At 50.4% G+C, this 23136-nt stretch overlaps 1 protein-coding gene across 1 annotated transcript in view; it reads left to right on the plus strand.

Moving 5' to 3' along the window:
* RASL12 (RAS like family 12) overlaps positions 1-22668 on the plus strand; it is a 34465-nt gene extending 11797 nt beyond the window's left edge. The window contains exons 3-5 of the mRNA XM_038767267.1: positions 7254-7327; positions 11910-12103; positions 20663-22668. Coding sequence (XP_038623195.1) covers positions 7254-7327; positions 11910-12103; positions 20663-21038 — 644 coding nt within the window. The 3' untranslated portion in view covers positions 21039-22668. The remainder of the gene's footprint in view (positions 1-7253; positions 7328-11909; positions 12104-20662) is intronic.
* The last annotated feature ends 468 nt before the right edge of the window (positions 22669-23136 follow it).

The following is a 23136-nucleotide window of genomic DNA, read 5'->3' on the forward strand; positions in this document are numbered from 1 at the left end:
TTTGTTAAGCGCTTACTATGTGCAAAGCACTGTTGTAAGCGCTGGAAAAAAGGTGATCAGGTTGCCCCACGGGGGGCTCACAGTCTTCATCCCCATTTTATAGATGAGGTAACTGAGGTCCAGAGAAGTGAAGTGACTTGCCCAGATTCACACAGCTGACAATTGACGGAGCCGGAATTTGAACCCGTGACCTCTGACTCCAAAGCCCGGGCTCTTTCCACTGAGCCACGGGATAGCTCCACAGGGGCGGAGGGCAGCCCTGGAGTCCCCGGGGAAGAGGGGGGATATGTAGGAATCGGCGTGGCCCGGTGGAAACAGCTCGGGGCTGGGAGTCAGAGGACCTGGGTTCTAATCCCAGCTCTGCCACTTGGCTGCTGGATGAGCCTGGGCAAGTCACTTCACTTCTCTGGGCCTCAGTTCCCTCATCTGGAAAACGGGGATTAAGACTGTGAGCCCCATGTGTGACAGGGACTGCGTTCAACTTGATTAGTTTGTATCTGCCCCAGCGCTTAGGACTGTGTCTGGCATATAGTAAGCGTTTAACAAATACCATAAAAAAAAGAAGAAAAAGTGAGGTTTCCGGCTCAGTCAAAGTCCAGGGCCCCTCCCTACCTCCATATGAGCCCCTTCCTTCCTCTCCCCCTCGTCCCCCTCTCCATCCCCCCATCTTACCTCCTTCCCTTCCCCACAGCACCTGTATATATGGATATATGTTTGTACATATTTATTACTCTATTTATCTTACTTGTACATATATATTCTATTTATTTTATTTTGTTAGTATGTTTGGTTTTGTTCTCTGTCCCCCCCTTCTAGACTGTGAGCCCGCTGTTGGGTAGGGACTGTCTCTGTGTTGCCGACTTGTACTTCCCAAGCGCTTAGTACAGTGCTCTGCACACAGTAAGTGCTCAAATACGATTGATTGATTGATTGATCTGGGTATGCCCCACCCCCCCGATGGTTGGAGAAGACCCTCTCCTCCCTCCGCTTCCCCCATGTATCCTCGTTTTGGGAAGAGGACGGAATGAAGATGGTTCTTCCCCCTCCTTCAGGACCGCTCCATTTCCTCCCCTGATTCAGCTGCAGTGGCTCCCAGGCGTCCCATCTCCCATCAACACCAAGCAGGAATCAATCAATCAACCAATTAGTGGTATTTATTGGAGAAGCAGCGTGGCCAGGGGATAGAGAACCGGCCGAGAATCAGAAGGTCATGGGTTCTAATCCCCGTTCCACCACTTGTCTGCCGTGTGACCTTGGGTGAGTCACTTCGCTTCCTCTGTGCCTCATGAGTAAGTTTCCTCAAGTGTTGCCAACACCCCCCTGTCTAGACTGTAAACTCATCATGGACAGGGAACGGGTCTGTTAAACTCTGTTATATTGCACTCTCCCAAATGCTTAATAGAGTGCTGTGCCCACGGTAAGTGCTCAGGAAATATACTGATTGATTGACTGATCAATCTGTAAAATGGGGATGGAGACTGTGAGCCCCACGTGGGCCAGGGAATGGATCCAACCCAATTTGCTCGTATTCACCCCAGTGCTTAGAACAGCACCTTGCCCACAGTAAGCGCTTAACAAATACCATTATTATTATTATTGAGCACTCTTAGGATGCAGGGCACCATACCAAGCTCTTGGGAGAGTACTATGCAACAGGAGTTGGTAGCCACATTCATTTTTATTCATTCAATCATATTTTTTGAGCACTTACTGTGTGCAGAGCACTGTACTAAGCGCTTATCGCCAGCTCACACCGAGCTTACAGTCTAGAGAAGTGCCAGAAACCTAAGCCTCGAGCCCTGAGCCAAGCTAGGTGGGTTTGAATTTTTTGAGGACACTTATGCCCACCCCCGCCCCCCAAAATCCCCCAATTTACACAAGGGTCTCTGAAGGATCTCCCTCTAGACTGGAAGCTCACTACGGGCAGGGAACATGCCTGTTAATTCTGCTATATTGGACTCTCCCAAGTGCTTAGTACAATGCTCTGCACACAGTAAGCGCTCAATGAATATCACTGATTGGTTGATAGAATCAGATTGTTGGTCACAGTGAGATTTACCTGTTGGTCATAGTAGTTGTAGTGAAGCAGCATGGTGTAGTGGTTAGAGCCCGGGCCTGGGATTCAGAAGGACCTGGGTTCTAATCCTGACTCTGCCACTTGTCTCCTGTGTGAATTCGGGCACATCGCACTTCTCTGGGCCTCAGTTACCTCATCTGTAAATTGGGGATTGAGACCGAGAGCCCCACGTGGGCCAGGGACCGTGAACAACCTGATTTACCCGGATCCACCTCAGCGCTTAGTACGGTGCCTGATACGTTATAAGCACTTAACAAATGTCACAATTATTATTAATTACTATTAATGATGGAATTTCTAGAGCACTCCCTGAGTGTTCCCTAGTATACTAAACACCTGAGACCCATTTCCCCCTTCTAGACTGTGAGCCCACTGTTGGGTAGGGACCATCTCTATATGTTGCCAACTTGTACTTCCCAAGCGGTTAGTACAGTGCTTTGCACACAGTAAGCGCTCAATAAATACAATTGAATGAATGAATTTCCTGCCCACGAGAAACTTTCACTTCTAATGGGTCGAATCGGAGACTTTAGGAGACAGAATGTTACAGCAGAGAGCGGAAAAGGTTTCTATTTTTTGACATCCCGTCCCGTCACCCAGGGGAGGTCAGATGCAGTAGTGAATTCTCGTGGTGTCTTATTTTCCCAAAATAAAGAATCCCGCTTCCCTGCCCAAGAAAGTGTTCCTTAGTTACGGGTGCAGGAATTTGAGTTAGTGTTTTGGACCTTCCCTGGTTCCAGAAAAAGGAAAACTTTCCACTGTCCCATTGACTGGGCCCGGGCCCATCTATGGCAAGTTGTTTGACCACTCCCCCGCCTCCAAATGGTTATTATATAGACAGATTTAATCAAATCTGTAAAATGGGGATTGAGACTGTGAGCCCTACGTGGGACAGGGACTGTGTCCAACTGGATCTGTTTGTATCTACCCCAGCGCTTAGTACAGTGCCTGGTACATAGTTAAGCGCTTAACAAATACCATAATAATAATAATTGACTGTGTGCCAAGTGCTGTGGTACATATAAGGTAATAGGTCCCATCGGATCTTCCAGTCTAAGTAGGAGGGAGCCCCACAGTAGACAAACGGCAGAGCTGGGATTAGAACCCAGGTCCTCTGACTCCCAGGCAGGCCCGGGCTCTTTCCACTAGACCGCACTGCTTCTCAATGTGCATGTCGGGTACATCGTTTGGTATCAGTAGATCTCGGGTTTGGGCAGCCCCCATAGCCCAGGACATTTGCATTCCTCTACTTGGCCGATGCAGGGTTGCCTGGCAACCGGAGGCCCTAGTGTCCGGTCAGCCGACCGGCCCGAGTCCGAGCGGCGGGGGAGCGATGAGGGTTGCCGAGAGGGACTGGCGATAACCTCGACGTTGAGGAAAGCGGAAGAGGCTGAGGACTAGTCAGGGAGCAGTTGGCGAGGGGAGGAAATGGTCTTCTTCGGAAGGGGCTGAGGCCTAGTCGGAGCGGTTGGCGAGGTGAGGGAATGGTCTTCAAAAGAAGGGGCTGAGGCTTAGTCAGGGAGCAGTCAGTGGCGTGAGGGAATGGTCTTCATCTGAATGGGCTGAGGCCTAGTCAGGGAGCAGTCAGTGGCGTGAGGGAATGGTCTTCAAAGGAAAGGTCTGAGGCCTAGTCAGGGAGCAATTGGTGAGGTGAGGGAATGGCCTTCAATGGGAGGGGCTGAGGCCTAGTCGGGGAGCAGTCAGTGAGGCAAGGGAATGGACTTCATCGGAAAGGGCCGGGGCCTAGTTGGTGAGGGAATGGTCTTCATCAGTTACCCGGATGGAAGAGGTCTGCAGTGACCACACTCCACCCGCCCACAATGTCCACCGGAAGCCGAAACCCCTCCCATCTCAAAAATTCCTCTCCCGGCCAATCCCGAACCCTTATTGAAGGCCCATCTCCTCCAAGAGACCCTCCCTGACTAAGCCCCCTTTTCCTTTTCTTCCACTCCCTTTTGTGTCACCCTGACTCGCTCCCTTTATTCACCCCCTCTCCCAGCCCCACAGCACTTATGGCCGTATCTGAAATTTATGTGTTTATATTCATGTCTGTTTTCCCCTCTAGACTGTAAACTTGCTGTGGGCAAGGAATGTGTCTGTCGTATTGTTCTATTGTACTCTCCTAAGTGCTCTGCACACAGTATGTGTTCAACTAATATGACTGACTGCTGACTGACTGGCTGAGATCCGGAAGCAAATGGGGCCAGCGCTTGAGGAGCCCCGGGAAAGTCAATCACCAAGAGGTGCCTGTGTCCAGAGGAATTCTGGAAATGGATGGACCCCCTCACCCCTGGTGACGCGGAGCTGGGAATGTGGACCATGGTATCCCAGCAGTCCACCCTGAGGCGCAAGAGAATGGACTCCTTGGCGTCTGAGGCCAGCAGGGCTTGAGTGTTGGGGGAGGATGTGGGGATCGCCTGGAGACTGCAGGCCCATTGAGGACAGGATGGGGATGGCGGGGGCCAGGGCCCAGTGCCTGGTCCCCAAGGAGTGGACGGGGCCAACTGACCATCCTTTCTGGGAGCAGACATTCCTCTGGGACCGGAGCTTGAATCCAAGGTTGCTGGAATCGTGAGCAGAGGAGAGCCCCGGGCCCTGGGTAAATGGAAACCGACCAGTCAGTCAGTCATATTTATTGAGTGCTTACTGTGTGCAGAGCACTGTACTAAGCGCTTGGGAGAGGACAGTAGAACAGACACATTCCCTACCCACAATGAGCTTACTGTCTAGAGGGGGAGACAGACATGAATATAAATAAATACATTACAGATAATGGACATAAGTGCTATGGGGCTGGGAGGGGGGATAATAATAATAATGATGGCATTTGTTAAGGCTTACTATGTGCAAAGCACTGTTCTAAGCACGGGGAGGATACAAGGTGATGAGGTTGTCCCACTTGGGGCTCACAGTCTTAATCCCCATTTCACAGATGAGGTCACTGAGGCCCAGAGAAGTGAAGTGACTTACCCAAAGTCACACAGCTGACAATTGGCGGAGCCGGGATTTGAACCCATGACCTCTGACTCCAAAGCCCGTGCTCTTTCCAATGAGCCACATTTCCAAAGGAGCAAGTCAGGTTGATGCAGAGGGGGTGGGAGAAAAGGAAAGGAGGGGTTAGTCAAGGAAGGCCTCTGGAAGTACCTTCATAAGGGTTTGAAGGCAGGGAGAGTCATTGTCGGATATGAGGTCCAGCACGCTGGAGCTGGGGGGTGTGGGTCAAAGTCCCACTCATTCATTCATTCAGTTGTAGTTATTGAGCGCTTTCTGTGTGCAGAGCACATGTCTGTGAGGTGTGGGGGGGAGGACTCTCTGGCCAGCGACGCCCTGATGCAGTGCGGGAGCGGCAGGAACACGGGACTGGGTGGGCTGCCAGGTCTGGAGGCCTGAAGCTTCACTCTGGGAGAGGCCCTTGAGGCTGAGCTTGACCGGAGCCTTGCTGTCGGCTGTGGTGGTCTCTGGAGCTCCCCGAGGCCAGAATCTCTCCCCCGTCCCCTGAGCCCATACACTTAGCTTCCCACTTTTAGTCCTGGCCAGTGACTGAAGCAGAGAGGACACTGAACAGCGTGGCTCAGTGGAAAGAGCCCGGGCTTTGGAGTCAGAGGTCATGGGTTCGAATCCCGGCTCTGCCACATATCTGCTGTGTGACCTTGGGTGAGTCACTTAACTTCTCTGAGCCTCAGTTACCTCATCTGTAAAATGGGGATTAAGACTGTGAGCCCCACGTGGGACAACCTGATCACTTTGTATCTCCCCAAGCGCTTAGAACAGTGCTTTGCACATAGTAAGCGCTTAACAAATGCCAACATTATTATTATTATTATTATTACTGAAGCGGACCTTCTCACTGGGCCTCTATCGCGCCTGTATCACAGCCCATGTCCTGCCTCTGGCCTGAAACTCCCTCCCTCCTCAAATCCAATGGACAGTTACTCTCCTCCTCCTCCCCACATCTTACTGAAGGCCCATCTCCTCCAAGGGGCCTTCCCAGACTAAGCCCCACTTTTCTCCCTCTTCCACTCCCTTCTACATCGCCCTAAGTTGCTTCCTTTGCTCTTCGTCATCTCCACAGCACTTATGTATATATCTGTCATTTTATTTCTTTTTGTATTGATGCCCGTCTCCCCTCCTCTAGACTGTGAACTCGTTGTGGGTAGGGATTGTCACCTGTTATTGTTGTATAGTACTTTTCCAAGTGCTTAGCACAGTGCTATGCACACAGTAAACGCTAAATGAAAACGAATGAGGCCTTCCCAGACTGAGCCCCTTCCTTCCTCTCCCCCTCGTCCCCCTCTCCATCCCCCCATCTTACCTCCTTCCCTTCCCCACAGCCCCTGTATATATGTATATATGTTTGTACATATTTATTACTCTACTTATTTATTTATTTATTTTGCTTGTACATATCTATTCTATTTATTTTATTTTGTTAGTATGTTTGGTTTTGTTCTCTGTCTCCCCCTTTTAGACTGTGAGCCCACTGTTGGGTAGGGACTGTCTCTATATGTTGCCAACTTGTACTTCCCAAGCGCTTAGTACAGTGCTCTGCACACAGTAAGCGCTCAATAAATACGATTGATGGTGATGATGAATGAATGAATGAGTGGAAGGCCCAGTCAGTCGTTCAGTCAATCGTATTAAGCTCTTTGTCTCTAGACTGTAAACTTGTTGTGGGCAGGGAATGTGTCCGTTCGTGGTACTAGCGTACTCTCCCAAGTTCTTAGTCCCATGCTGTGCACACGGTAAGTGCTCAATAAATGTGATTGAATGAATTGAGCGCTTTACCGTATGCAGAGCACTGTACTAAGCGCTAGAGAGAGGACAATATAATAATATAACTGACACATTCCCCGCCCCCAGCGAGCTTACAGTCTAGAGGCCCAGGGAGACAGCCATCGAAGACAGGAGGCTCAGGGCATCTGCTCCATCTGCCCAGCGGCCGACAAGCGTTTCCAATCACCAGTGGCCAGGGTGAGTGAGGGAATGAGAGAGGATGGCCCAGAACTGGGTGCCAGCTGGTCCCTGGGACCTATTTGGGCAGGAGTTTGCCAACAGTTGCCGTGGAGGAAAGAGCCAGGGGCAAGTCACTCCCCGCCAGGCTCCTGGACCCAGGAGTCCCACCAGTGGGGCCGGGGGAGAGGCCCATTAACCTGCCCTGCCCCGTTCTGTGTTGCAGAAGACACCTACACCTCCGAAGAAACCGTAGACGGACAACCGGTCCTGCTAAAGGTGATGGACACGGCCGACCAGGTAGCCCTCGGGAGCTGGCCCGCGCAATCTCAGCGGCCGGGGGCCGGGGCGGGACGGGATGGGATCCCCTGTGAGGGCCGGAGGGACACCTAAGCAAATCCAGACCCTCGGAGAGGATTGCACCGTGAAAGGGAAGGTTAATCCCTGGACAAAGCCCTGAATTCTCTCCGTCTCCCGACCTCCAGAATGGTAAATGGATCTCACCGCCCCTGTCCTGCCTCCCAGGGCCATGGTGGAGATCCATCAATCAATCCATGGTATGGATTGAGCGCTGCCTCTGTCCCTTTCCAAGCACTTAGTACAGTGCCTTGCACAAATTGCAGGAGAAGAGGGGGCAGAAATTACATCAAAACTTGGGATGCTTCCCTGATCATGAGTCTTTGTTGCGCGGATGATTGAGTTCTGCCCAGACATATAACCTCCTCACGTGCCTGTGCTCACGTCAACAAGTATACACATGCCCACGGATACATGCCCACACATCTCCACTGGCACACATTCATTCACATATATGAATGAATATATGGCACACATGAATATGAATATATATGGCACAAACATATGTTGCCGACTTGTACTTCTCAAGCGCTTAGTAATAATAATAATAATAATGATAGCATTTATTAAGCACTTACTATGTGCAAAGTACTGTTCTAATTAATTAATTAATGTTGGCATTTGTTAAGTGCTAACTATGTGCAAAGCACTGTTCTAAGAGCTGGGGGGGTACAAAGTGATCAGGTTGTCCCACGTGGGGCTCACAGTCTTAATCCCCATTTTACAGATGAGGTAACTGAGGCTCAGAGAAGTTAAGTGACTTGCCCAAGGTCACACAGCAGACACGTGGCGGAGCCAGTATTCAAACCCATGACCTCTGACTCCAAAGCCCGGGCTCGTTCCACTGAGCCACGCTGCTTCTAAGTGCTAGGGAGGTTACAAGGTGATGAGATTGTCCCACGGGGGGCTCACAGTCTTAATCCCCATTTTACAGATGAGGGAACTGAGGCCCAGAGAAGTTAAGAGACTTGCCTAAAGTCACACAGCAGTGCTCCGCACACAGTAAGCACTCAATAAATACGATTGACTGACTGAATGAATGAATTCACACATATCTGGGAGCTCGCCTACACACACACACACACGAAAATTCAGTTTTTGCATCCATTCCCTCCTTCTGTTACTCTCAGTCCCGTTTTCCGTTCTTAGATCTGAGGTAGATACAAGTTAATTAGGTTGGATACAATCCCGGTCCCGTGTGGGGCTCACAGTCTTAAGTAGGAGGGAGAACAGGAAAACTGAGGCCCAGAGAAGTGGTGACATGCCCAAGGTCACACGAAGCCACAGAGTTTACATCCTGACAAAGCCGAGATTAGAATCCAGGTCCTCTGATGCCCAGGCTCTTTCCGCTAGGCCACACTCTTCTCTGGTTCCTTCGTGCTATCCAGAGGAAGGCCCCTTTGGGGTATTAAACCCCCCCAACTGCTTCTAAATCAAGCAAATGCCACGAGTCATCAATCAATGGTATTTACTGAGCGCTTACTGTGTGCAGAGCACTTGGGAGAAGACAGTGCAACAGAGTCGGTTGACACGGTTTCTGCCCCTCTAGACCGTGAGCCCGTTGTTGGCTAGGGACAGTCTCTATATGTTGCCAACTTATACTTCCCAAGCGCTTAGTACAGTGCTCCGCACACAGTGAGCGCTCAATAAATACGATTGAATGAATGAATGAATGAACAAGCTTGCAATCCAGAGGGGAAGACAGACTTTAATATAAATTATGGATAGGGACATAAGTGTTGTGGGGTAGAGGGAGGGGTGAATAAAAGTGAATATTTATAACCTGGGCCTAGTGGAAAGAGCCCGGGTTGGGAGTCGGGGGGACCTGGGTTCTAATCCAGCTCCGCCAGGTACCCGCTCTGTGGCCTAGAGCAAGTCATTTCACTTCTGCGTGCCTCAGTTTCCTCATCTGTAAATTGGGGATGAGAAACCTGCTCTGTGGCTTTTCAACCATGAACCCCGTGTTTGGGAAGGGGTGTGTCTGCTTTGATTATCTTCCATCTCCCCCAGTGCTTGGCACAGAGTAAGCGCACAATCAGTACCATCGCTATTAGAATTATCCTCGGGAGAATTCCTGTGGTCTGGCAGAATGAGCCCGGGACTGAAAGTCAGGAGGCCCAAGTTTGGCTCCCAGCTCCGCCACCGACCTAACCGTGTGTCCCTGGGCAAGTCGCTTCGTCTCCCCGGGCCTCAGTTTCCTCACCTGTAAAATGGAGATAAGGTAAAAATTGTAGTGTTTGTTAAACACTCACAAAACACTCACTTTTAACATTTGTTAAACACTTGTTAAACAGTGCTGGGCATAGTGCTGGGGTAGATACAAGCAAATAATAATAAATAATAATGATGGTATTAAGCACTTACTATGTGCCAGAAACTATACAAGCAAATCGGGTTGGACACAGTCCCTGGCCCATGTGGGGCTCACAGTTTCAAACCCATTTTACAGATGAGGTAATGAAGCCCAGAGAAGTAAAGTGACTTGTCCAAGGTCACCCAGCAGTCAAGTGGTGGAGCTAGGATTAGAATCCAAGACCTTCTGACTCCAGGCCCATGCTGCTTCTCTAGAGCCCCTAGAAAGAGGAAAGAGCCTGGGCTTTGGAGTCAGAAGTCATGGGTTCAAATCCTGGCTCCACCAATTGCCAGCTGTGTGACTTTGGGCAAGTCACTTCTCTCTGCCTCAGTTACTTCATCTGTAAAGTGGGGATGAAGACTGTGAGCACCCCCATGGGACAACCTGATCACCTTGTAACCTCCCCAGCGCTTAGAACAGTGTTTTGCACATAGTAAGGGCTTAATAAATGCTATCATTATTATTATTATTATTATTATTAAAGACAGGGACTGTGGCCCCTTGAAATACAGGGACTGTGTCCGATCTCATTGAAATACCAGTAAATAATAATAATAGTAATAATAATAATAATAATAATAATAATTATGGTATTCGTTAAGCGCTTACTGTGTACTAGGCACTGTATTAAGCGCTGGGATAGATAGAAGCAAATCAGGTTGGACACAGTCCCTGACCCACATGGAGTTTATAGTCTTAATCCCCGTTTTTACAGGTGAAGTTACTGATTTGCCCGAGGTCACCCAGCAGAGAAGTGGTGAAGTCAGGATTAGAATCCAGATCCTTCTGTCCCCCAGGCCCCAGCTCTATCTGCTAATAATAATAATAATAATAATAATGGCATTTATTAAGCACTTACTGTGTGCAAAGCACTGTTCTAAACGCTGGGGAGGTTACAAGGTGATCAGGTTGTCCCACGGGGGGCTCACAGTCTTCATCCCCATTTTACAGATGAGGTAACTGAGGCCCAGAGAAGTTAAGTGACTTGCCCAAGGTCACACAGCAGGCGTGTGGTGGAGCCGGGATTTGAACCCGTGACCTCTGACTCCAAAGCCCGTGCTCTTTCCACTGAGCCACGCTGCTTCTCTAGAGCCCCTCGAAGAGCAAGGACCGTGTCTAATCTCATTCCCTCGTCCCTGTCCCAGCGCTCATCCCATAGTGAGTGCTTAAGAACCACCCTGATGATCATGAGAAGCAGCGTGGCTCAGTGGAAAGAGCCCGGGCTTCGGAGTCAGTGGTCAAGGGTTCAAATCCCGGCCCTGCCAATTGTCAGCTGTGTGACTTTGGGCAAGTCACTTCACTTCTCTGTGCCTCAGTTCCCTCATCTGTAAAATGGGGATTGACTGTGAGCCCTCTGTGGGACAACCTGATCGCTCTGTAGCCTCCTCAGCTCTTAGAACAGTGCTTTGCACATAGCGCTTAATAAATCAATCAATCGTATTTATTGAGCTCTTACTGTGTGCAGAGCACTGTACCAAGCGCTTGGGAAGTACAAGTCGGCAACACATAGAGACAGTCCCTATCCAACAGCGGGCTCACAGTCTAGAAGGGGGAGACAGAGAACAAAACCAAGCATACTAACAAAATGAAATAAATAGAATAGATATGTACAAGTAAAATAGAGTAATAAATATGTACAGACATATATACATATATACAGGTGCTGTGGGGAAGGGAAGGAGGTAAGATGGGGGGCATGGAGAGGGGGACGAGGGGGAGAGGAAGGAAGGGGCCAAGTCTGGGAAAGCCTCTTGGAGGAGGTGAGCTCTCAGTAGGGCCTTGATAAATGCCATTATTATTATGATGATGATGATGATGATGATGATGATGATGATGAGTCAACCTCCAGCTCCCCCCGGCCCTTAGCGGAGAAGGTGGTCCCAGCCACGGTGGTCTGGTCCGCACCTCAGCGTCCACCCGAGCTCCCCCGGGAGACGACGAGCCCCTTGGCCGGTGCTCAAACGCCCCCCCGGAAGCCGGCCCGTCTTGGGCCCGGGGCCTGGTGGCCAACCTCCCTCCGGTGATCTAGACTGTGAGCCCACTGTTGGGTAGGAACCGTCTCTCTATGTTGCCAACTTGGACTTCCCAAGCGCTTAGTCCAGTGCTCTGCACGCAGTAAGCGCTCAATAAATACGATTGATTGATTGATCCCTCTGTGTGTCGTCCTGGTAGGACGTGCCAGGGAGCTGCGAGCGTTACCTGAGCTGGGCTCACGCGTTCCTGGTGGTCTACAGCATCGACGACAAGGGCAGCTTCGACGGCTGCCGTGGGTACCTGGACATCATCGCCCGGCACGCCAAGGAGGCCCGGCGGAGGCCCCGGCCCGTCCTGCTGCTCGGGAACAAGCTGGACCTGGAGCAGTACAGGTGACCCACCCCCGCCGCGGTCGGGGGGCTTTCCGGGACCTTTGGGGGGACACCAGAGGGGTGAAGACCCCCACCCCTTTCTCCCCCCCTGCAGCCCTGTCACCCTCCATCCGGGGACGGGTTCGTTCAGTGATCGGCGAGGCGAGAGAGAGACAGAGGCCGGGGACGGAAAGCCTGAGTTTTATATAAAATGTATTCCGCGAGGCAAATTGAATTTATGTAATTGTTTAGGCGCGTTGGATTGAACTTCCCTTTCGGGAGGAATATAATAATAATAATAATAATAATAATGGCATTTATTAAGCGCTTACTGTGTGCAAAGCACTGTTCTAAGCGCTAGGGCGGTTACAAGGTGATCAGGTTGTCCCACGGGGGGCTCACGGTCTTCATCCCCATTTTCCAGATGAGGTCACTGAGGCCCAGAGAAGTGAAGTGACTTGCCCAAAGTCACGCAGCTGGCCATTGGCGGAGATGGGATAAGAACCCATGACCTCTGGCTCCAAAGCCCAGGCTCTTTCCACTGAGCCACGCTGCTTCTCCCTATATATTCTCTGAATATAATCAATTGGCAATATTAGAGCTTCCGTACACGGGAGGAACACAATCATACGTTAAATGTGCACTTCCCACTCAGGAAGAATCCACTTACTTTCCCACATGGGAAGAAGTCATTCCATTCCCCGCGCACGTGATGGGCGGCTAGCTCTCACAGTGCGCTCTCCCTACAGGGGAGGAATCCACTCGTGATTCCCATCCGCAGCGGGGTACCTGGGTCCCCCCATGAGACGCTCACCCATCCCGCTTGCCTTGCCTCAGTTTGTTGGTTCTGGTTGTAGAGCGGGCATCTGGGCAGGGAGAGACACGTCCGGCGTGTCCTGGTGTTCTGACCCCGAAGGTCGGAAGCGACAGGTATTTATCGCCAGCGTCCGGCCTCAGTTTACCCAATCTCTGCCCTCCCCGCTCCTCCGTACTTAACTGGATTGGCATGGGGGCGAGGGGCACCTTCTGGATTCCCGGCTTGGGCCGTCAATCTGGGAGATTTGGTCGTCGGAGCGGTATCCCACCCTCACTTTTGAGTTCCGCCTGCTGGTTCGGGTGGTCTCGAAATAGCTTTTGACCTTGAGATGGCCGGTACCCCAGGGTCACCTCGGGACAAGCCCTTAGGCTGGACAGTTGATGGCTTGGATCCGGGAGTTGTAGCGGGCCGGCGTCTTACTGAGTGTTGGCCAGGGACTGTGTATTCGCCCCAGTGCCTAGTACACCGCCCGACACATAATAATAATAATAATAATAATGGTAATAATAATAATGATAATAATAATAATAATAATGGTAAATAATAATAATAATAATAATGGCATTTGTTAAGCACTTACTATGTGCAAAGCACTGTTCTAAGCGCTGGGGGGGATAGAAGGTGATCAAGTTGTCCCACGTGGGGCTCACAGGCTTCATCCCCATTTTCCAGACGAGGTTAACAGAGGCTCTGAGAAGTGAAGTGACTTGCCCAAGGTCACAGAGCAGACATGTGGCAGAGCCGGGAGTCGAACCCATGACCTCTGACTCCAAAGCCCGGGCTCTTGCCACTGAGCCACGTTGCTTCTCAGCCCTCTAGTAAGCCCTCTAGACTGTCAGCTCATTCATTCATTCAGTCGTATTTATTGAGCGCTTACTGTGTGCAGAGCACTGTACTGAGCGCTCGGGAAGTCCAAGTTGGCAACATATAGAGCCGGTCCCTACCCAACAGGAGGCTCACAGTCTAGAAAGGGAGGACAGACAACAAAACAAATTAAAACAAAATAAAATAGAATAGTAAATATGTAATATATGATTGAATGAGTGAATCCCGCACTTGAGCGCTTACTGTGTGCAGAGCACTGTACTAAGCGCTTGGGAAGTACAAGTCGGCAACACATAGAGACAGTCCCTACCCAACAGTGGGCTCACAGTCTAGAACGGAGAGACAGAGAACAAAACAAATTAAAACAAAATAAAATAGAATAGTAAATATGTAATAGGCGATTGAATGAGTGAATCCCACACTTGAGCGCTTACTGTGTGCAGAGCACTGTACTGAGCGCTTGGGAAGTCCAAGTTGGCAACATATAGAGCCGGTCCCTACCCAACAGGAGGCTCACAGAATAGAAGGGGAGGGCAGACAACAAAACAAATTAAAGCAAAATAAAATAGAATAGTAAATATGTAATATATGATTGAATGAGTGAATCCCACACTCATTCAATCAATCGAATGTATTTATTGAGCGCCATCATTATGAAGGCCTACGATTCATTCCATCGTATTTATTGAGCGCTTACTGTGTGCAGAGCACTGTACTGAGCGCTTGGGAAGTCCAAGTTGGCAACGTATAGAGCCGGTCCCTACCCAATAGTAGGCTCACAGTCTAGAAGGGGAGGACAGACAACAAAACAAATTAACAAAATAAAATAAATAGAATAGTAAATGTGTAATATACAATTGAGTGAATCCCGAACTCATTCAATCAATCAATCGTATTTATTGAACGCCATCATATTGAGCACTTACTGTGTGCAGAGCACTGTATTAAGCGCTTGGGAAGTCCAAGATGGCAACATATAGAGACAGTCCCTACCCAACAGTAGGCTCAGTAAGGGAGGACAGACAACAAAAATTAACAAAATAAAATAAATAGAATAGTAAATATGTAATATACGATTGAATGAGTGAATCCCTCACTCATTCATTCCATTGTATTTATTGAGTGCTTACTGTGTGCAGAGCACTGTACTGAGCGCTTGGGAAGTCCAAGTTGGCAACATACAGAGACAGTCCCTACCCAACAGTGGGCTCACAGCTCGTTGTGGGCAGGGAATTTGTCTGTTTATCATTGTATTGTTCTCTCAAGCATTTAACAAAGTACTCTGCCCACAGTAAGCACTCAATAAATACGACTGAAGCGCTTAACAAATACCACATACATTACTATGATTAATAATTATAATAATAATAATGGCATTTATTAAGCACTTACTATGTGCAAAGCACTGTTCTAAGCTCTGGGGGGATACAAGGTGATCAGGTTGTCCCACGGGGGGCTCACAGTCAATCCCCATTTTACAGATGAGGTAACTGAGGCCCAGAGAAGTGAAGTGACTTGCCCAGAGTCACCCAGCTGACAATTGGCGGAGCTGGGATTTGAACCCATGACCACTGACTCCAAAGCCCGGGCTCTTTCCACTGAGCCACGCTGCTGCACCTGCTTTTATTCATTTTTTTATTGGTATTTTTTTAACGCTTACAGTGGGACAGACTTGGTACTAAGCACTGAGGCAGATACAAGGTTGGACACACTCCCTATCCCAGAGCTCACAGTCTTCACGCCCATTTTACAGATGAGGGAACCGAGGCACAGAGAATTGAAGTGACCTACCCTAGGTCACCCGGCAGATAAGTGGGGGAGCCGAGATTAGAAGCCTGGTCCTGTGACGCCCGGGCCCGGGCTCTTTCCGTTAGGTGCTCTGCCCACAGCAGGCGCTCAATAAATAGCATTTATTTGTTTTTGTGTCGACAGCTTCCCTCTGCCACGGCAGGGATCGTGCCTCCTCCCTCTATTGGACTCTCCCCGTTGCTTAGCACAGTGCTCTGTACACAGCAGGCACTCGATCAATACTACTGATTGATCGATTGACATGCCCGGCAGAAGGCTATCTGGTAGAGAAGCAGCGTGGCTCAGTGGAAAGAGCCTGGGCTCTGGAGTCAGAGGTCATGAGTTCGAATCCCGACTCACCACATGTCTGCTGTGTGACCTTGGGCAGGTCACTTAGCTTCTCTGAGCCTCAGTTCTCTCATCCGTAAAATGGGGATTAAGACTGTGAGCCCCACGTGGGACAACTTGATCACCTTGTATCCCCCAGCGCCTAGAACAGTGCTCTGCACATCGTAAGCACTTAACAAATGCCATCATTATTATTATTATTATTATTCTCTGGGCCTCAGTTCTCTCATCTGTAAAATGGGGATTAAGACTGTGAGCCCCACATGGGACAACTTGATCACCTTGTATACCCCAGTGCTTAGAACAGTGCTCTGCACATAGTAAGCACTTAACAAATGCCATCATTATTATTATCATTATTATTATTATTATTCTCTGGGCCTCAGTTCTCTCATCTGTAAAATGGGGATGAAGACTGTGAGCCCCATGTGGGACAACCTGATCATCTTGTATACACCCAGTGCTTAGAACAGTGCTTTACACATAGTAAGCGCTTAACAAATACCATTATTTGATTATTATGATTAACCCCATGTCTGAAGGGGGGACATGAACATATTTACTATTTATTTTGTTAATGATGTGCATTTAGCTTTAATTCTGTTTGTTCTGATGACTTGACACCTGTCCGCATGCTTTGTTGTCTGTCTCCTCCTCCTAGACTGTTAATGATGTGCATTTAGCTCTAATTCTATTTGTTCTAGTGACTCGACGCCTGTCCACGTGTTTTGTTGTCTGTCTCCCCCTTCTAGACCATGAGCCCGTTGTTGGGTAGGGACCGTCTCTATATGTTGCCGACTTGGACTTCCCAAGCGCTTAGTACAGTGCTCTGCACACAGTGAGCGCTCAATAAATACGAATGAATGAATGAATGAACCGTTTTGGGGTAGGGACCGCCTCTCTGTGTTGCCAACTTGGACTTCCCAATCAATCAAATCAATCGTATTTATTGGGCGCTTACTGTGTGCAGAGCACTGTACTAAGCGCTTGGGAAGGACAAGTTGGCAACGCATAGAGACAGTCCCTACACAACAGTGGGTGAATTTGGCAGATGAGGGAACTGAGGCACAAGGGCTTGTCCAAGGTCACACAGCGGACATGCTCCTCTGTCTCCTCTCTCTGCCCCTCGCCTTCTGTCCCTCTTTCTCCTCTCTCCGTCCTGCCCGTCTCTTCCCTTCTCTTCCCTCTTCCCTGCAACATATAGCGCTTAGTACAGTGCTAAGCGCTTAGTACGGTGCTCTGCACATAGTAAGCGCTCAATAAATACGATTGATTGATTGATTGATTCCCCTCTCTGTCCCGGGGGCGGCTGGTCTCCCCCGACGCAGCTGGCTTGCGTTGACCTCGGTTTCCTTCTGGCCAGCGGAGCCCTGCGGCATCGGAGAGTTTCTCCCCGGTGGCGATGGCGCCTGTCGAGTCCTTCGGGCTTCTCAAGGTTGCGGTTTGACCTCGTTTCGTGCCCATTTTCAAACAAGCTCCTACAGGGCTGCCAGCAGCTCAGTTTTCCTGGGGGAAGGGAGGCGGAGAGTGGCGGAAAATGCCTGTGAAATGGACCTCTTTTAGGGCAATGAGACTTACCTGAAACCTGATCATCGATAGCAGCATGGGAAGCAGCATGGCCTAGTGGGAAAAAGCACGGTCCTGGGAATCGAAAGGACCTGGGTTCTAATCCTGACTCCTTCCCTTGCCTGCTCTGTGACCTTGGGCAAGTCACTTCACTTCTCTGTGCTTCAGTTCCCCCTGGCCTGGAATGCCCTCCCTCTGCCCATCCGCCAAGCTAGCTCTCTTCCTCCCTTCAAGGCCCTACTAAGAGCTCACCTCCTCCAGGAGGCCTTCCCAGACTGAGCCCCTTCCTTCCTCTTCCCTTCGTCCCCCACTCCATCCCCTCATCTTACCTCCTTCCCTTCCCCACAGCACCTGTATATATGTATATATGTTTGTACATATTTATTACTCTATTTATTTATTTTACTTGTACATATCTATTCTATTTATTTTATTTTGTTAGTATGTTTGGTTTTGTTGTCTGTCTCCCCCTTCTAGACTGTGAGCCCACTGTTGGGTAGGGACCGTCTCTATATGTTGCCAACTTGTACTTCCCAAGTGCTTAGTACAGTGCTCTGCACACAGTAAGTGCTCAATAAATACGATTGATTGATTGATTGATTGGTGAGGGGCAGCACTTGAGCTTACTTCTAGAGGACTGCGGGCGTGGGGAAATTCATTCATTCAATCGTATTTATTGAGCGCTCACTGTGTGCAGAGCACTGTACTAAGCGCTTGGGAAGTCCAAGTTGGCAACATATAGAGACGGCCCCTACCCGACAGTGGGCCTGGGGAAATGGGGGCGGCTCGCCCGGCTGGAGGGTGGCCGGATTTGCCCCTGAGACGAGGGCCACCCTAGCCCGAGGCCCGAAACTGCAAATTCCCAGCCAGCCCGTCAGTGACGTGTCCCGACATTCCTGCTTCTTTCTTTTAATGGCGTTTATTAATAATGATGGCATTTGTTAAGCGCTTACTATGTGCAAAGCACTGCTCTAAGTGCTGGGGAGGATACAAGGTGATCAGGTTGTTCCATGTGGGGCTCACAATCTTAATCCCCATTTTCCAGATGAGGTCACTGAGGCCCAGAGAAGTGACATGACTTGCCCCAAGTCCCACAGCTGGCAATTGGCGGAGTCGGGATTCGAATCCATAACCTCTGACTCCAAAGCCCGGGCTCTTTCATCATCATCATCAATCGTATTTATTGAGCGCTTACTATGTGCAGAGCACTGTACTAAGCGCTGTACACAGTGAGCGCTCAATAAATACGATTGAATGAATGAATGAAAGAATGAACCATTTTGGGGTAGGGACCGCCTCTCTGTGTTGCCAACTTGGACTTCCCAATCAATCAAATCAATCAATCGTATTTATTGGGAGCTTACTGTGTGCAGAGCACTGTACTAAGCACTGTACTAAGCACTGTACTAAGTGGCTCTTTCCACTGAGCCACACTGCTTCGAGATAGACGAGATGGAGGCACGATAACGATAATCATATTCGTTAAGCACTTGCTATGTGCCAGACGCCGTTGGAAGCACTGGGGTGGATACAAGCAGATCGGGTGGTACATAGTCCCTGTCTCACATGGGACTCCCAGTCTTCATCCCCCTTTACCAGATGAGAAAACTGAGGGCCAGAGAAGTGAAGTGACTTGTCCAAGGTTACCCAGCAGGTGAGTGGTAGAGTCAGAACTAGAACCCAGGTCCTCGGACTCTTAGGCTCAGACTCTTTCCGTTTTTTTTTGTGTGTGTGTGTGTATGTGTGTGAATCAGTCAATTGTATTTATTGAGTGCTTACTGTGTGCAGAGCAGGGTAATAATAATAATAATAATGATAATGATGGCATTTATTAAGCATTTACAATGTGCAAAGCACTGTTCTAAGCGCAGGGGGAGATACATGGTAATCAGGTTGCCCCACATGGGGGCTCACAGTCTTCATCCCCATTTTACAGATGAGGTAACTGAGGCACAGAGGAGTGAAGTGACTTGCCCAAAGTCACACAGCTGACGTTTGGCCGAGTCGGGATTTGAACCCATGACCTCTGACTCCAAAGCCCGGGCTCTTACCACTGAGCCACGCTGCTTCTCTTGGGAGAATATAATACAGCAGTAAACGGACGCATTCCCTGCCCCCAACGAGGTTATAGCGTGGGGAGGTGGACAGACATTAAATAAATAAATGAGGGATAGGGACCGAAGCGCTGTGGGGCTGGGAGGGAGGATTCATTCATTCTTTCAATCGTATTTATTGAGCGCTTACTGTGTGCAGAGCACTGTACTAAGCGCTTGGGAAGTCCAAGTTGGCAACATATACAGACGGTCCCTACCCAACAGTGGGCTCGCAGTCTAGAAGGGGGAGACAGAGAACAAAACATATTAACAAAATAAAATAAGTAGAATAAATACGTATAAGTAAAATAAATAAATAAATAATAATAATGTTGGTATTTGTTAAGCGCTTACTATGTGCAAAGCACCGTTCTAAGCGCTGGGGTAGATACAAGGCAATCAGGTTGTCCCACGAGGGGCTCACAGTCTTCATCCCCATTTTCCAGATGAGGGAACTGAGGCCCAGAGAAGTGAAGTGACTTGCCCAACGTCACACAGCTGACAAGTGGCGGAGCCGGGATTTGAACCCACGACCTCTGACTCCAAAGCCCGGGCTCTTTCCACTGAGCCACGCTGCTTCCCCATATCCGTACAAACATGTATACATATATCCAGGTGCTGTGGGGAAGGGAAGGAGGTAAGGCGGGGGGGATGGAGAGGATAATCATAATAATGATGGCATTTATTAAGCGCTCACTATGTGCAAAGCACTATTCTAAGCGCTGGGGAGTTTACAAGGTGATCAGGTTGTCCCATGGGGGGGCTCACAGTCTTCATCCCCATTTTCCAGATGAGGGAACTGAGGCCCAGAGAAGTGAAGTGTCTTGCCCAAAGTCACACAGCTGACAATCGGCGGAGCCGGGATTTGAACCCGTGAACTCTGACTCCAAAGCCCGGGCTCTTTCCAGGGGCGAGTCAGGGCGAAGCGGACGGGAGTGGGAAAGGAGGGCCTAGTCAGGGAAGGCCTCTTGGAGGAGACGGGCCTTCAGTAAGGCTTTGAAGGAAGGGAGTATGTGCGTGTGTGGGTGTTGGAGGGGGGTGGGAGGCTGGGCAGGGACCCCTCATCCATCATCAATCGTATTTATTGAGCGCTTACAGAGAGCCCTGCAGAGAGCCTCACCTGTACCCGTTCCTCCCCGCCAGGCAGGTCACCAAGTCGGAGGGCGCGTCTCTGGCCTCCAGGTTCGGCTGCCTGTTTTTCGAGGTCTCGGCCTGCCTGGAGTTCGAGGCCGTGCGGCGCGTGTTCCACCAAGCGGCCCGCGAGGCCAGGAGGGGGCTGAGGCCCGGCCCCCCGGCCCGGCCGCCCTTCCCCTCCGAGAACGAGAAGGCCCGCCCGGCCCTGCCCGCCCCCGCCCCGCCCGGCCTGGCCAGCTGCACCTTCAACACGCTGGCCGCCGTCGGCTACAAGGAGATGCCCTCCGTGGCCCAGGCCAAGCTGGTCACGGTCAAGTCGTCCCGGGCCCAGAGCAAACGCAAAGCCCCCGCGCTAACCCTGCTGAAGGGCTTCAAGATCTTCTGAGGGGCCCAGTCCGGCCTGGCCCCCGCCCCGACTCTGGCTCTCACCTCCATCCCGGCCCGGACGGCGCGGGGCGGGAAGCTTCCAGCCGGATAACCGGCTTCCCGGCTTGGGAGAGAGGCTCCTTGCTGGCCCTGGCGTCCGGGGCCACTTCCTCTGCCTCTGATTGCTGATGCCCCCTCGCTCTCTCCCTACCATTGCTACAATCTGCCCAGTTCTAGGCAAGGGCCGCTTCCCTCTCCCGGGCCGAGTGTCAGGAGGGGAGCCGGCCGAGCCGGGAGGCCCGTAGCCCTCCGGGGAGGCTAAAAGAAGAAAGCCCGAGGGGAGAGGCCCGGCGGCGTGACTCTCCGGGGCAGGAGGATGAGGGGCTTGCGAGGACCCGTGCTTGATTCCCACGGGCCCGCCGGCGTCGGAAAGACAGCGCCGAACTTCCGCGCCGAGCCCCGGCTTTGGATTTGGGAACTCGCCCTCCTCGAGAAGGGGGGGCGGTGGGAAGTTTCAGGGGCTAAAAGTGGCCAGGAGTTGCTGAGACGTGGGAGCGTCTTATCGCCGGAACGGTGGGAAAATTCGACGCAGGCCGAAGCCTGCCGGAATTCCGTCGGCTTAATGCGACCCCTGGTGGGTGACCTCCTGAAAGAATAAGTCTGTCGTGGCTGACGCCTCACATCTCCCTCGTTCAGGCAAAATTATAATTAGAAGATAATAATAGATGCTCGTCCAGCGCTTATTCTGGGCCTAGCACTGTGCTAAACGCCAGCTGATCCAATGCAATCGGATCAGACACAGTCCCCGTCCCACATGAGGCTCCTACATTCAAGGACTGTGAGTGACCCCAGAGAAAATATCCCAACTAGCAGGTTCCAGGTCTGCGTATACTCGTATTTACGAGTACACCATTACACCGAATCAGGCCTCCGTTTAAACGACACCCCCCACCCACCCCACCGCATCCTCCTTAAACTTCTCCATAAACGAGAAGGCGACTTTTTCTCAAAGCGTCTGTTTTAACCGGCTTCGTTGTACAAAGTCAGGGTTTCTTGGAAATTATCGGTCGTCTTGGTTCCTTGGGGCCGTCCCGGCCTAACTCGGAAGTCGGGGGAGGCCTCAGAGCGACAGCCCCACTTAGTTTGGAGGTTGGGCTCACAGAGGCGGAAGGGCCCGGGGAATACAGCCGGTTCCAAAGGATAAGGACGCTTCCTCTGGTTTGACTGTGTTTATGCTTCGGAATGATTTAATTCGAAAATCCATCATGGATCCGCGGGGAGAAATATGGTCTCTGCAGTACACTCGTAAACATTTCAGTGCCTTGAAGGAGCGTGGGCCCTTTCAAGTAGAATGAGCAATCATTAATGGCATTCTACGCTCCCTGGGTCTGGGATGGAGCCTGCATTTGAGAGTGCCGCTCTCCCATCTGCTGCCGGGCCTCCAAGACGGGGTTTTGGGAGCCGGAAAGGTGGTGGGAATGATGGGGAAAAAGAAGGAACGATGGGAAGAAGACCAACTAGTCTTCCAACCCCGCTAAACTCGTTGGGGCCTGAAGCAGCGGATATGGTGGCATTATCAAAAAAAAACCAAAACACACTTAAAAATGATAATAGTAATAATTGCGGTACTTAAGCACTTACTATATGCAAGTATGCCCTTGGGTAGGGACCGTCTCTATATGTTACCGACTTGTACTCCCCAAGCGCTTAGTACAGGGCTCTTCGCACAGTAAGTGCTCAATAAATACGATCGAAAGAATGCATGAAGTAGAGAAGCAGCGTGGCTCACTGGAAAAGAGCACGGACTTTGGAGTCAGAGGTCATGGGTTCAAATTCCGGCTCCGCCAATTGTCAGCTGTGTGACTTTGGGCAAGTCACTTCACTTCTCTGGGCCTCAGTTACCTCATCTGTCAAATGGGGATTAAGACCGTGAGCCCCCCGTGGGACAACCGATCACCTTGTAACCTCCCCAGCGCTTAGGATAGTGCTTTGCACATAGTAAGCGCTTAATAAATGCCATTATTATTATTATTATTACCATTATTATGAATATAGCTTGTGCCTAAAAGGGCAAACCGCCAAGCCTGAATGTAACTTTATGAATAAGTTATAACCGT

This window comes from Tachyglossus aculeatus, chromosome 26, assembly GCF_015852505.1.
Source record: "Tachyglossus aculeatus isolate mTacAcu1 chromosome 26, mTacAcu1.pri, whole genome shotgun sequence".
Classification (NCBI taxonomy): domain Eukaryota; kingdom Metazoa; phylum Chordata; class Mammalia; order Monotremata; family Tachyglossidae; genus Tachyglossus; species Tachyglossus aculeatus.